At 43.6% G+C, this 13,743-nt stretch overlaps 2 protein-coding genes across 2 annotated transcripts; both read left to right on the top strand.

Annotated features, from left to right (window-relative positions):
- The first annotated feature begins 1,282 nt into the window (after positions 1–1,282).
- LOC127668975 (beta-defensin 4-like) lies at positions 1,283–3,318 on the top strand. The gene is made up of 2 exons (XM_052162867.1): positions 1,283–1,413; positions 3,128–3,318. The coding sequence occupies exons 1-2, from the start codon at positions 1,356–1,358 to the stop codon at positions 3,316–3,318; spliced, it is 249 nt and encodes an 82-aa protein (XP_052018827.1). The 5' UTR covers positions 1,283–1,355.
- A 7,469-nt stretch (positions 3,319–10,787) lies between these two features.
- LOC127668562 (beta-defensin 4-like) lies at positions 10,788–13,406 on the top strand. The gene is made up of 2 exons (XM_052162201.1): positions 10,788–11,018; positions 13,168–13,406. The coding sequence occupies exons 1-2, from the start codon at positions 10,961–10,963 to the stop codon at positions 13,299–13,301; spliced, it is 192 nt and encodes a 63-aa protein (XP_052018161.1). The 5' UTR covers positions 10,788–10,960; the 3' UTR covers positions 13,302–13,406.
- Positions 13,407–13,743: the final 337 nt, after the last annotated feature.

Here is a 13,743-nt window from a genome sequence, read left to right as displayed (position 1 = left end):
TCATGTGGGAACCACTGCTTACAAACTCTAAGCCCAATAAAGCCTCTCCCCTACATTATGGAGTTCCTTAAGATTGCTTGCTCGAAAGTAAAGCGAAGTCTGGGAATAAATAGTTGAATGAGCCTAATTCAAAGTGTGTGCTTAGATTTAAAATGACCCAGGGGAGAAAAACCAATGGCTAATGAGATCCTACTTGTAAAAATGGGGGTATAGGAATACTGCCCAGATACTTCTTCATGTATATAAATAGGTCTGGGCTCTACAAAGGAATTTTCCCTAAGGAAACATAGGATGAGATAATTAGGGAAAGGTTTGTTGAAGATCTGTGATTCAGGATTGAAAAAAAAATCACCAGGTGGTGGTGCACACTTTTGATCAAAGGACCTGGAAGGCAAACAGGTGTATCTCTGAGTTCGAGGCCAGCCTGGTCTATGGAGCAAGTTCCATGATAGCCTGTACTGCACAGAGATACCCTGTCTCAAAAATTTTTTTTCCTCATGATACTAGGGAGAGAGTGACCCACGAGTCTAGTGTGTGGTAGGCAAGTACTACCCAACAGAAGGCCTCTTGTATGATGCATTTACCTCATACCAGTTTGGGACATGGTTTCTCAAAGTTGCTCAAATGGCCTTCCTCCGTAGGCCTTCTGAGTAGGTGAGATGAGAGGCTACTCACTTCCATACCTGGCTTGGCTGAGATCCGGCGTGCTCATTGGCTGGCGGCTAGAACCAGGTACTCATGAGTTTCTTCTAGGTGGGCGTGGGGCCCCATGTTCAGGTAAGACGTTACCTGCTTTCTCTGAGAGAGGAAGCAGCACACCTGTCTGACTCCATGTCCAGCACATTGGGTGGATGGTAAGTAGCTGGAGGGTTTTAGTAGAAATCTATGAGACTAGGCACATGTTCTGACTTCAAAAAGCTTGGGAAACCTTGAGTTGGCTCACATTCTGCTGAATGCATCAGTGTCCCCAAGCCCTGATGGATCTATGTGAAATGAGTCCCCACTGAGGCCTAAGCCTGCTGCCAGACTCCGAGATGACCAAGACAAATGTCTGAGGTTCAGGCAAGCAATGTCCAGTTGTATACAAGTCTGTCCCTGGATGGCATGGGTTCCTCCCACCTAAGAAGTAGAGCAGAAAGGTGCTCTTGGTGAGCAGTGCAGGAGGAAATCCTCACACTGAGTGTGCTCTCAAAGGGCCACTCCTTGACCAGAGAGATGAGGTGCTCTGCGTTTCATAATTGTAATTACTGGGGTTCTGGCCAGTGTGGAATCCTGTACAGGAGGCAGAACCTGGCACTATATAAGGCCCTGAGCTCCAGTCCCTCTACATCTCTACAACACACCAGGCTTCAGTCATGAGGATCCATTACCTTCTCTTCGCATTTCTCCTGGTGCTGCTGTCTCCACTTGCAGGTGAGGCAGGGGAATAGTCTGGTCCCAAAATGAAATGAGAGACAGCTCCCTACCTGGTATGTGTGTGTGTGTGTGTGTGTATGTGTGTGTGTGTGCCTTTGTCTCTTTTTTTAAAGATTTGTTTATTTTATGTATGTGACTACACTGCATCTGTCTTCAGACACACCAGAACAGGACATAAGATCTCATTACAGATGGTTGTGAGCCACCATGTGGTTGATGGGAACTGAACTCAGGACCTCTGGAAGAGCAGTCAATGCTCTTAACCACTGAGCCGTCTCTCCAGCCCCCTCTTTGTCTCTTTCTCTGTGTGTGTCTGCCTGTCTCTTTGTCTCTCTGTCTGTCCCTCTAATCCACTTATTGCCTTCCTTTTTTCTTTCCTCTAAGCACATTTTAAGACAATGTGTATCGTGTGACTGCTGAAACAAACCCAGAACTCTTTCTTTTTAACATGAAGGAGCCTGATGTAGACTCACTCTGAGCTGATCTGTAGCACCTGACTTTCATTTCCCAACTCCTGTTGCTAAGCTTAAGATTATGAAATGAGTTTCTTATGGGTAGCTCAAAAATAATAACATGAAGAATATTTGATTCGTATCTGAAAAAAAGGTATTCATTTATAAATCTTTATATTTAAGGAGTAGAGTCTCTGCTTACTCTAGAGCACCCTTCAGAATAACCAGCCCAGCCTCTATTTGAGAACTAATGTCTCAGAGATGGAGTTGTAGGCACATATGGGCTGTCTGATATGGCACTGGGAACTTATCTCAGGTCTTCTGTGTGAGCAGTATGCACTCCTAACTGCTGAGACATCATTCCAGGCTCCGGGTTGTATTACATCTTTGACATAAAGCAAACAGAATAAAAGAGAAATACAACTCAAGAGAGGAAGCTAGACAAGTAAGAGAGAACATGAAATGAGTGAACGAACAAAGGCCTTAAGCTGTATCAGACAGAAGTTACATATAGAGAAATGTAATTTCACTAATTTTGTTGATGGGTCCTGGTTTACAGAGGAGCATCTCTGTTCCCAAACACTCTGCCTTTAGATGAATGTGAAGAAGGAAGGAGGGAGGGGTATGAAGTGTGAGATTAAGACCTGATTTTAGGCATTAGAAACTATCAAAAATACGATTTTGACTTTTGGTTTCCATTGTAAGTTACTTAAGAATCAAGTTATCATTAAGCAAGTCCTATACAGAGAGGTTTGGGGCCAATCCTTTGTTTAAAGTAGGTACCTGGAAGTTAAAATACCTTAGTGTAAAATAGGATGATGAACATATCTTAGGCCAGCTTCTGGCCTCTGTGTGTGTCTGCACACATGTGTGTACAAACTCACACCCATTGGCTGTCTGATGCTAGCACAAGGCACTTGCGTGTGGGAAAGGAGAGCCAGGGCTTCTGGGAGGCAGCTGGGGACTCACACAGCATCTTTGCTGAGATCTAGCCTGATGGCCCTGAAAGTTGCAGTCAGTCAGGGGTGAAGCAGACCCTTCAGCATTTGGGTGCTAGGAAACCCAGCATCCCTTTACACAGCAGCAGTGGCCAGCACTGGATTCGTCCTGCTAAAACAAACACCCCAGGTTTGTCTTCTGTTTTTTTTTTTGGGGGGGGGGCAGAGCCTGTTTGGATGTATTCAAGATAATAGCACACTGGTCTGTATTTCTGACCTTAGGGTTTCAACTCTAACACGTGTTTTTCTTATTTATTCCAGCCTTTACTCAAAGAATCAACAATCCAATAACATGCATGTCCAATGGAGGCATATGCTGGGGTCCGTGCACTAGAGGTTTGCGACAGATTGGCAGCTGTGGTCTTCCTAAAGTCAGATGCTGCAAGATAAACCGGATAAAAAGACCAAGAGCCAGCGAGACGAATAAATCGCCAGAATTCGCTACCCCGTGAAGATGCACAAAACAAACCAAATTAAAGTTCTTTGATTACATTCTCTAACTCCAGTTCCAGGGGATACAGCACCTTCTTTTGACCTTTATGGCAACATATACACAGTCCATACAGGAAAAATACCATACAAATAAAATTAATAATAATAGCCATAATTACAACGTTAAAAATACTCATTGAAAACTCTTTACCTTCAGCCTTCACACACATGTATACATACCTGTATTTGCACATATAATCAAATGATGTCTAACACACAGACACACCCATGTATGCATGTTTTCACCTGACCAAGCCAGCTCAGTAAGTCAACAGGTTCCCCAGGGCAAGAGTGAGAATTAAAAAGAAAAAAGACAATTAGACAGCTCTGTAGCATGACCCCAGCCAGTCCTGAGACTAAAGCAGTTTTGTTTCCTGTCTGTTTTTATACCACTTTAAGTACCTGTAAAATGATAAGATCAGTTGTGGGTCGTGGAACAAGCAAGACAATAAACAAAATCCAATAAACACCTTTCTAGGGAATAGCCAGGATCACTAAGATAAAAGAAAGAACTGCCACCCAAGCCTCAGCTGAGCCTGCTCTGAGCTCTGCATTAACTCAAATGTTAATGTTCCTAACCTGAGCCTATTTCCTGAGTCCCGGCCCAAAGTCAGACTCCTGCCTTGAGCTTACTTCTTTCCTCCTAGTCTGAAGTTACATTTTCTGCCAAGTGTCTAGAGGCAACCCCCAAAAGCTCTCCACATTCACCCATATAATCAAATGATATGTAACACACATACACACATATGAAAGTGATTTAAAATATCCACAAATAATCAGTATTTGACCTTTTGATTGCTCTATGCAAATCATATCGTATCTATACTGGGCCCCTCAGACACTGTCCTCAAAGAATTACTTTTAATAATCCATAGTTTATGTATGATAGACTTGCTTTGGGCTGATGCTCCAGTCACTGTTGACTGTTGCAGGAATGAGATGACGTTTCCTGCAGCAAGTGAAGCATCGTTCTGGGTCTTCTAGAGGATGGCAGGACTCGATAGGGTTTTGTAGCAAATTCCCTCATCTATGAAAAGACTTTAATGTCTATTCTGTTTTTTGAAGGTGTCTTAGTCAGGGTTTCTATTCCTGCACAAACATCATTACCAAGAAGCAAGTTGGGGGAGGAAAGGGTTTATTCAGCTTACACTTCCACATTGCTGTTCATCACAAAAGGAAGTCAGGACTGGAACTCAAGCAGGTCAGGAAGCAGGAGCTGAAGCAGAGGCCATGGAGGGATGTTCCTTACTGGCTTGCTTCCCCTGGCTTGCTCAGCCCAAAACATAATCCACACATCAAATGAGGTACAAGAAGAAAGGAGGAAAGGCCCCTGGTTCTGCTCTCTTATAGAACCCAAGAGCACCAGCCCGAAGGTGGTACCACCCACAAGGGGCCCTCCCCACTTGATCACTAATTGAGAAAATGCCCCACAGCTGGATCTCATGGAGGCACTTCCCCGACTGAAGCTCCCTTCTCTGTGATAACTCCAGCCTGTGTCAAGTTGACACACAAACCCAGCCGATACAGAAGGTAAGACCCTTAAAGTTAAAATGGGTAAAAGCAAGAAAAGGCTAAATGGCTTTGCACTTCTAACAATGACAGGCCCCTTGGTTTTCTGATAGAACCAGAGCTGTGGGTGCACCCAGGGCAGCTCCCGAATGGAGGCAGGGAATAGACACATAGAAGAACAACACTGGAGCTTGGCAGTGTTAGTTAGCATCAGCAACTGTTGACAGACAGCTTCTGATCCCAGCAATGATGTCATCCCTGGGGGATAGGACCCTCCTGTGTCTGTGGCCATGGCAATGGTCACACACCCCTTGTGTTATCTGCATCACCTGCAAGTCATCACCTTTTACAGACCTTGGGTCTGCTGTGGGATATCTAGGATTCTCTGGTCCAGGAAGGCACAGGTCCGGCTGAGATGACAGACAGAACAAACCACACACACACAGTAGAGGTTTGAATCTGAATGTATTTTGGAGCTCTAAGGCAAGGATTTTTATACAGGAAGAGTTGGTATTACCATTTCAAAAGGCACAATTATCATAGCCATTTGGTACAGGAAATGCAAAATCAATCAAGTACAAAGTTTCTCAGTAACAGATATAGAAGATCAATTTACAGATGCCATCAAACTTCCTGATTAGAATACAGGGTCACTCATAGTTTACAGTAAACCTTCAAAGAGTTTGAAGTTTCTTATACCACCTGGGTCTTAACAAGTTCTTGTTAAAAATCCTTATCTAACATTTTAGCCTTCTACTTTGTAAAACAAAACTTCGTGACTTAATCAATGCTTTCAGTACCAGAGTGCCAGAGCCATCCTCATACACATACGCACAGCCATATAAACCTGCATGTGGTTGGAAGGTAGCAATTATGTAAACAACTATGAGGCAAAGTATTGCAATTCTTAAAAGGGGGTTTAGAGGTCAGTGAATTGACTTCAAAGACCGGATTATCAGCCAGGCCTTAGGAATCCCTGTGAAGGAGAGAAAAGGAGGAAGTCAGGGCAAGCTGCTACTTGAGAACTACAGGCCCATCTTAAATAGCCAGAAAGTAAGAGAATATAGTAAATTGCCAGGTGAGATTTTCAGCTTCTAAATTTACAGAGAGTTCCATTATTCCCAGGAGATATTTCTTTTTTCGCCTCTGTCTGTAAAATATCAACATTACAGACTTCACTGGGCCACCATGGCAATCACCTGCCATTACCTATGTCATGGCTCGAATAAAAGACAGGAACCCGACCCATCTCTCTCTTTCTCGCTTTTTCCCCTCTTTCAGTAAAGACCTCTCAAAGTGTGAACTTGGCATGATCTGTCCAGGAATATGCTGTTTTCAACTAACATTGGTGCTGAAACGTGGGACTTACTAGGGACCACCCACGCAGGCCTGTGGATCCACAGGCTGCACCACAGACACAGCTGTGGAGCACAGGGAACTCCACCATATGGGATAGTCACACTATGTGGATTAAGACCCATGGGCAGGACCTCAATCTTATAGGTTGGCCAATTGGGCAATCTCACTTTTCCTGCCAGTGGATCACAAAAACCATCGCACAAGCATTGGTGGAATGATAAGGTTTTCATTCTGGTTGGTGGGCAAGGCCACTCCTCCCAAAGAGGGTTGGCCACTCTCTATGGGCTTAGGGGATGGACATTCCAAGGTCCCAATGACCAGTGTCCTAGCTGACACCACAGTTTAGGACTTTGATCCTTGGGTGACTCTCTCTCTCTCTCTCTCTCTCTCTCTCTCTCTCTGTCTCTCTCTCTCTCTCCCCTCTTCCAGCACCACCCACAGTAGTTTACATGACTCCTATCTTATCTGACATCACAAGCTGTTTCCTTTTGCTGCCTTACATAAATCCTAAGCCTAGGTAAATTGATTTTTTTCTTATGAGTCCTGGACTCACTAGCCACTAACACCCACGAGACAACTTGGCAAGTCTAGATCTAGCTTTTATTTACTACTTATTGAATTTTTTTCTTGGGACGCCTGTACAAATAGTCCAATAGCATCCCTGCCACCTCACGGGTGTCTCACTGGCTTCATCTGTGCCTCCAGGTTGCCCTCAGAGATGTACCCGGAAAATCTCAAATCTCTGAAACTAACATCTGATATGAGACTATCCAAGCTTATATGCTTTTGCAGTAAAGTATAGATTTAGTATCCATTAGACAACAGCTCCGAATGGCCAGTTAATGGCACATTTGATCCTACAATTTTCAGGGATCTTCATATATTCTGCCAGTAGTCCAGTAAATGGAAAGAGGTCCCTTATGCCAAAGTTTTGACATATCTTAGATCCAAACATTCTCTCTGCTCTTCTTGTCCTAACTCAACTTCTTCTAGCTATGAAACCTCTACTAGATGATACTACAGTCCTCAACCCAGCTAAAGAATAACTCCCTTACTGTTGCACACTTGTCTCTAAAACCTCTTCTAAAACCCCAGCCTCCTCAGCTTCCTCTTCTCACCAGACTTCCCCAGAGCCTTCTTGCTCAACCTCTCTAGTCTCCTCCCCTCCTCCTGTGCCCTGCAGGCCTCTCTGATCGATCATCTGTACTAGCACCTACTTCCAGCCCTCCCGCCACTCATTCTAAGTCTACAGCTAAATCTCCTACTTCTCTCCCCACCCATCCTAACCCAGCATCAATCCTGCCATTAAGGGAAGTAGCTAAGTAGATGATCTAATCAGAGTGTATGTCCTTTCTCACTAAGTAGACTTTTTCAAATAGAAAACAGTCTGGAATCCCATACCTCTAATCCTTTGTTAAAGAATTTCGGTATATTACTCAGTCTTATAGCTTGCCTTTCGATGATGTGCATACAATTTACTTCCTGACAAATGGAGGCGAGTTTGGGAGCAGGCAGGAACACATGCAGACAAGACTCATCAAACAGATCCCGCCTATTCGATCAGATCTGAGATGGTACCTGACCAGGATCCTCAAAGGAATTAAAATTGCCCAGGTAGTATTTTAGCCAGAAATAGATTCATACTCTGTCTCCTGGACAGTATTTGTAGGCCAGCTCTTAAACTGGTACATTTGGAAAAACTCCAGGAAAACCCACAAAACGTATCTCAACTTTTCTAGTGCTTTACAAAGACCCTATTACAATATACTAATTTAGACCCTGAAAACCCAGAAGGTAAGCAAGTCCTGATGACCTACTTCGTTTCTGGTGAGCAGAGAGCACCACACCATAAGAGGTGGGGTTAAACACACATAGTACCGCACCACTGGGGCTGGGGAACACACACACACACACACACACACACACACACACACACACACACACACACAGCTCACTACTTGGGCTCGGGGATGGACACACACCTAGCAGCACACCACTGGAGTTATTCACTGTCTTACCTGACTTGGCTGAGATCCTAAATATCCACAAGAAGACACATGTTAAAGTTTTGGTTAGCCTGAGACCCATCTGGATGATGGTGGGACATTCTGCAAATGAGCCTAATAGAAGTGAGCTAGGGATTTGGACACACAGCACAGCCATGGATATGGGCATACCCAGCCTCTCCCTAGCAGGTGAGTACCTCACCATATGCTCCTTGCCATTTATGTCCTGGCTTATGATAAACCACAACACAGTAGTGCCCACTCACCACGGATTGAGTCTCTAAGCCTTGAGCCAAATTAACTTTCCTCCATCAGAGTTGACTTGTCAAAAGTATTTGGCCACATTGACAGAAAATGAATATGTTTGCTTTTTACTGTGGAAAGTGAGGAAATTGTGCAAATGGGGAGGGATGGTGTATTAATTCAGGCTGAGCCTTTACAGACAATGATCTTTCCACATTAAGTTTTTGTCTGTGCTTCCTTGGCCTGGAAGAGATAGCTTAGCTTTGGGGTTGAGTAAACATGCTTTCTCAATACTCGCCTGCATCACTCAGGGAAGCAAAGTCCCGAAGAGAGGTGAGATGGCGTGTGGCAATGCTCCATTCCCAGACGGAACGTGCTTATAGCATGCAACATTGCCCTAACCCAGCCCTGCCATTCCCTGATCCATCAGAAACTTCCTCTTCAGATCAAAGAATTATTACAGATCACTTACCAGATGCACTTAAGGACTCCTCAGATTGCAGAGCAGGCTAATAATGACCAGATGAAGGTAGGGGCAAGGAGAATAGAGGGAGGTTGGTGTTTAGAAACAGACAGGAGAGTTATGCCTGGATTCCACTGCATCTATTGTATGTTAGTATCACCGAAGATAATGAGAGGGGATTGGAACTACTCATAGTAAAATAAAATTATCATAAAATTATTCCATTTGAATTGACAGATATATTAATTATCCTGAATTCATCATTGCCTACCACATGTATATACTGAGATAGTACAAAATAGTTCACAAATATGTATACTTACTGTGTCTGATTTTCTTTTAAAATCTCTTTTGTATGCCAGTTTAAAAATACTTCTACAAGCCCAATACTGAGGCTTTCTTTTTTTTTTTCATTCTTTTTTTTTATTCGATATAATTTATTTACATTTCAAATGATTTCCCCTTTTCTAGCCCCCCCACTCCCCGAAAGTCCCGTAAGCCCCCTTCTCTTCCCCTGTCCTCCCTCCCACCCCTTCCCAGTTCCCCGTTCTGGTTTTGCCAAATACTGTTTCACTGAGTCTTTCCAGAACCAGGGACGACTCCTGCTTTCTTCTTGTATCTCATTTGATGTGTGGATTATGTTTTGGGTATTCCAGTTTTCTAGGTTAATAACCACTTATTAGTGAGTGCATACCATGATTCACCTTTTGAGTCTGGGTTACCTCACTTAGTATGATGTTCTCTAGCTCCATCCATTTGCCTAAGAATTTCATGAATTCATTGTTTCTAATGGCTGAATAGTAGGGAGTGAGGCTTTCTATTGTGGGTCCCAACTATTCACTCTCCAGCCTCAAAACTCTTTGCTGGGAACTCCACAGAACAGCCTTTGTCAAAACTGTTCATAATTTATAGATATCTGCTGTTGTGGTTATTTGTTTAATCTTTCTGTTGGGAGGAAGAAATCCTGATTCACATAAATTATTTTTCCTTACAAAATCCTCATTTCTCAGTTCTTGGTATGGGTTATGTCTTGATAGTTGTCAATGGTTTTCTAGGATAAAAATGAACAGCTGGGCTACAGACTCCACACGAGACCTCACTCTGAGGTGAGCCACATGCCCCCCACCCAGGGTGAGGTCTGAGCAGGAGCAACAGGGAGTTGGTGGGAAGGACTGGAGCCCCCTGTCACCCATTCTTATAAAAGATTCCAAAAAGCATCTTGACCCCTCACCTCTGGTTCTCACTTTATTTCAGAGAATGGAGAACCACAGAACCAAAGGTTAGCAATTCCCATGGGTTGACCATCACCTTGTGGCTAGAGCTAGCTATTCACTGGTTTCTTCTAGGTGGGCATGGGGCCCCTTGATCAGGTAACGTGTCACCAACACGTTGCTTTCTCTGAGAGAGGAAGCAGCACCGCTATCTGACTCCATGTCCCTCAGATTGAGTGGATGGTGAGTTGCTGGAAGTTTTGGTAGTAAATGAACTTCACCGTTGTGCAGTAACTTGGAGAAATCTGTGAGACTAGGCCCATGTTCTGACCTGGAAAAGCTTGGGGAAGCTTGAGTTGGCTCACATTCTGTTGTCTCCAGCAGCTGTGTGTGCTCAAGCCCAGATGAATCTATGTGAAATGAGTCCCCACTGAGGCCTAAGCCTGTTGTCAGACTCTGAGATGACCAAGTCAAATGTCTGAGGTTGAGGCACATAAGGTCCAATTGTAACCAGCAAGTCTGTCCCAGGACAGCACGGGTCTCTCCCACCTAAGTAGTCGGGCAGAAAGGTGCTCTTGGTGAGCAGTGCAGGAGGAAGTCACTTAGGGTTCCCCATACTTGCATAAGAGTCACTGAGTGTGCTCTCAAAGGGAAACTCCTTGACAAGAGAGATAAGGTGCTCTGTGTTTCATAATTGTAATTACCGGGTCTCTAGTCAGTGTAGAATCCTACACAGGAGGCAGCACCTGGCACTGTATAAGGCCCTGAGCTCCAGTCCCTCTACATCTCTACAACTCACCAGGCTTCAGTCATGAGGATCCATTACCTTCTCTTCGCATTTCTCCTGGTGCTGCTGTCTCCACTTGGAGGTGAGGCAGGGGGATAGTCTGGTCCTAAAGTGAAATGAGAGACAGCTCCTTACCTGGTGTGTGTGTGTGTGTGTGTGCCTTTGTCTCTTTCTTTTTTAAAAAATATTTATTTATTTATTTTATGTATATGAATACAGTGTAGCTCTCTTCAGACACACCAAGAAGAAGACATCAGATCTCATTACAGATGGTTGTGAGCCACCATGTGGTTGATGGGAACTGAACTCAGGACCTCTGGAAGAGCAGTCAAGTACTGTTAACTTCTGAGCCATCTCTCCATCCCCCTCTTTGTCTCTTTCTCTGTGTGTGTCTGCCTGTCTCTTTGTCTCTCTGTCTCTCTGTAATCCATTTGCTGCCTTCCTTTTTTCTCTCTAAGCACATTTTAGACAATGTGTATCATGTGACTGCTGAAACAAACCCAGGACTCTTTCTTTTTAACATGAAGGAGCCTGATATAGACTCACTCTGAGCTGATCTGTAGCACCTGACTTCCATTTCCCAACTCCTGTTGCTAAGCTTAAGATTATGAAATGAGTTTCTTATAGGTAGCTCCAAAATAACATGAAGAATATTTGATTCGTATATGAAAAAAGGTATTCATTTATAAATCTTTATATTTAAGGAGTAGAGTGTCTGCTTACTCTAGAGAACCCTTCAGAATAACCAGCCCAGCCTCTATTTGAGAACTTCCTCTCCTCCTTCCCCTATGGAAGACTCTTAAGCACACACTGTCTACAGGGGTAATAAGGATCATAGCTCAGGGAGGCTATGAAACACAGCTTCCCAAACTCTGCCTACATTGTATTTTGTGGGAAATGTTTATATTCTTCTAAATTATGTGTTCATGTATGGATCTGTGTATGGGTATGTGCCACATAGTACAGTACTCACAGAGGATGTAAGAGGACATCTAATCTCTCAGAGATTGAGTTATAGGCACATGTGGGTTCCCTGATATTTCAGTTCCTCTGCAGGAGCAGTATGACCTCCTAACTGATGAGCCATCTTTCCAGGCTCCAGGTTGTATTTCGTCCTTGTCATTAGGCAAACAATAAAAGGGGCCCACAACTCAGGAGAGGGAGCTACACAAGCACGAGAGAACAGGAAATGAATGAAAGAAGCAAAGGCCTCAGACTGCATCAAACAAAAATTACATAGAGAGACATAATTTCACCAATTTTGTCGATCGATGGGTTCCTATTTACAGAGGAGCATCTCTGTTCCATGATTTGCACAAACACGTACTCTGTCATTTAGATGAATGTGAAGGAAGAGGGAGGGGAAGAAGGAACGATGAGTTTAAGACCTGATTTTAGGCATTAGAACCTATCAAAAAGTTAGTTTTGACTTTTGATTTCCAATGAAGGTTACTTAGGAATCATGTTATCATTTAGGCAAGTGCTGCACAGGGAGGTTTGAATCAAATCCTTTGTTTAAAATAGGTACCTGGAAGTTAAAATACCTTAGTGTAAAATAGGAAGATGGCTCAGTGACCAAAAGCGCTTGTTGTCCAAGTATAAAGATCTGAGTTGGGACCGCAGTATCCATGCAGAAGCAGAGAGAGCTGTTGCACATCTGTAATGCTGGCACAGAGGACCATCCCAGAGGCACACTGGCCAGCTTGTCAGACACACCCACTCAGTGAGCTCCAGGTTCACTGTGAGTCTCAAAAGCTGAGGCAGAGAGCACTTGATGAACATATCTTAGGCCAGCCTCTGGCCTCTGTGTGTATCTGCACACATGTGTGTACACAATCACACCCACTGGCTGTCTCTGATGCTAGCACAAGGCACTTGCGTGTGGGAAAGGAGAGCCAGGGCTGCTGGGAGACAGCTGAGGACTCACACAGCATCTTTGCTGAGATCTAGCCTGATGGCCCTGAAAGTTGCAGTCAGTCAGGGGAGGAGCAGACCCTTCAACATTTGGGTGCTAGGAAACCCAGCCTCCCTTTACACAGCAGCAGTGGCCAGAACTGGATTCAGTCCTGCTAAAACAGACTCCCCAGGTTTTGTTTGTTTGTTTGTTTGTTTGTTTTGCAGGGAGAGGAAAGGGAGCTTGCTGGGATTTACTCAGAATAATAGCACACTGGTCTGTATTTCTGACCTGAAGGTTTCAATTCTAATATGTGCTTTTCTTACTTATCTTCCAGCCTTTACTAAAAGAATCAACAATCCAGTAACATGTGTGGCCAATGGAGGCATATGCTGGGGTGCGTGTACTTCCGGTTTTAAACAGATTGGCAGCTGTGGCCTTCCTAAAGTCAGATGCTGCAAGAAAAAATAGATAAAAAGACCAAGAACCGGCAAGACGAATAAATCGCCAGAATTTGCTCCACCATGAGGATGCACAAACCAAACCAAATTAAAGTTCTTTGATTACCTTCTCTAATTACGGTTTCATGTGATATAGCACCTTCTTTTGATTTTTATGGAAACATGTACACAGTGCATACAAGAAAACGCCATATACATAAAATTAATAATAATAGTAATAATTAACATTTAAAAATAGTCACTGAAGAAAACATTTTACCTCCAGTCTTCACACACATGTATACATGTATTCACACATATAATCAAATGATATATAACACACATAAACACATATGAAAGTGATTTAAAATATCCACAAACAATAAGCATTTGACTTTTCTTCAAGGATAGCATTTGACCTGTTGATTGTACTATGAAACCCATACACTTCATTTTGATGCTGGGCTCCTCAG

The sequence above is a fragment of the Apodemus sylvaticus genome, chromosome 18, assembly GCF_947179515.1.
Source record: "Apodemus sylvaticus chromosome 18, mApoSyl1.1, whole genome shotgun sequence".
Classification (NCBI taxonomy): domain Eukaryota; kingdom Metazoa; phylum Chordata; class Mammalia; order Rodentia; family Muridae; genus Apodemus; species Apodemus sylvaticus.
The sequence above is the reverse complement of the archived record's forward strand: the minus strand, read 5'-3'. Positions and strand labels throughout refer to the sequence as shown.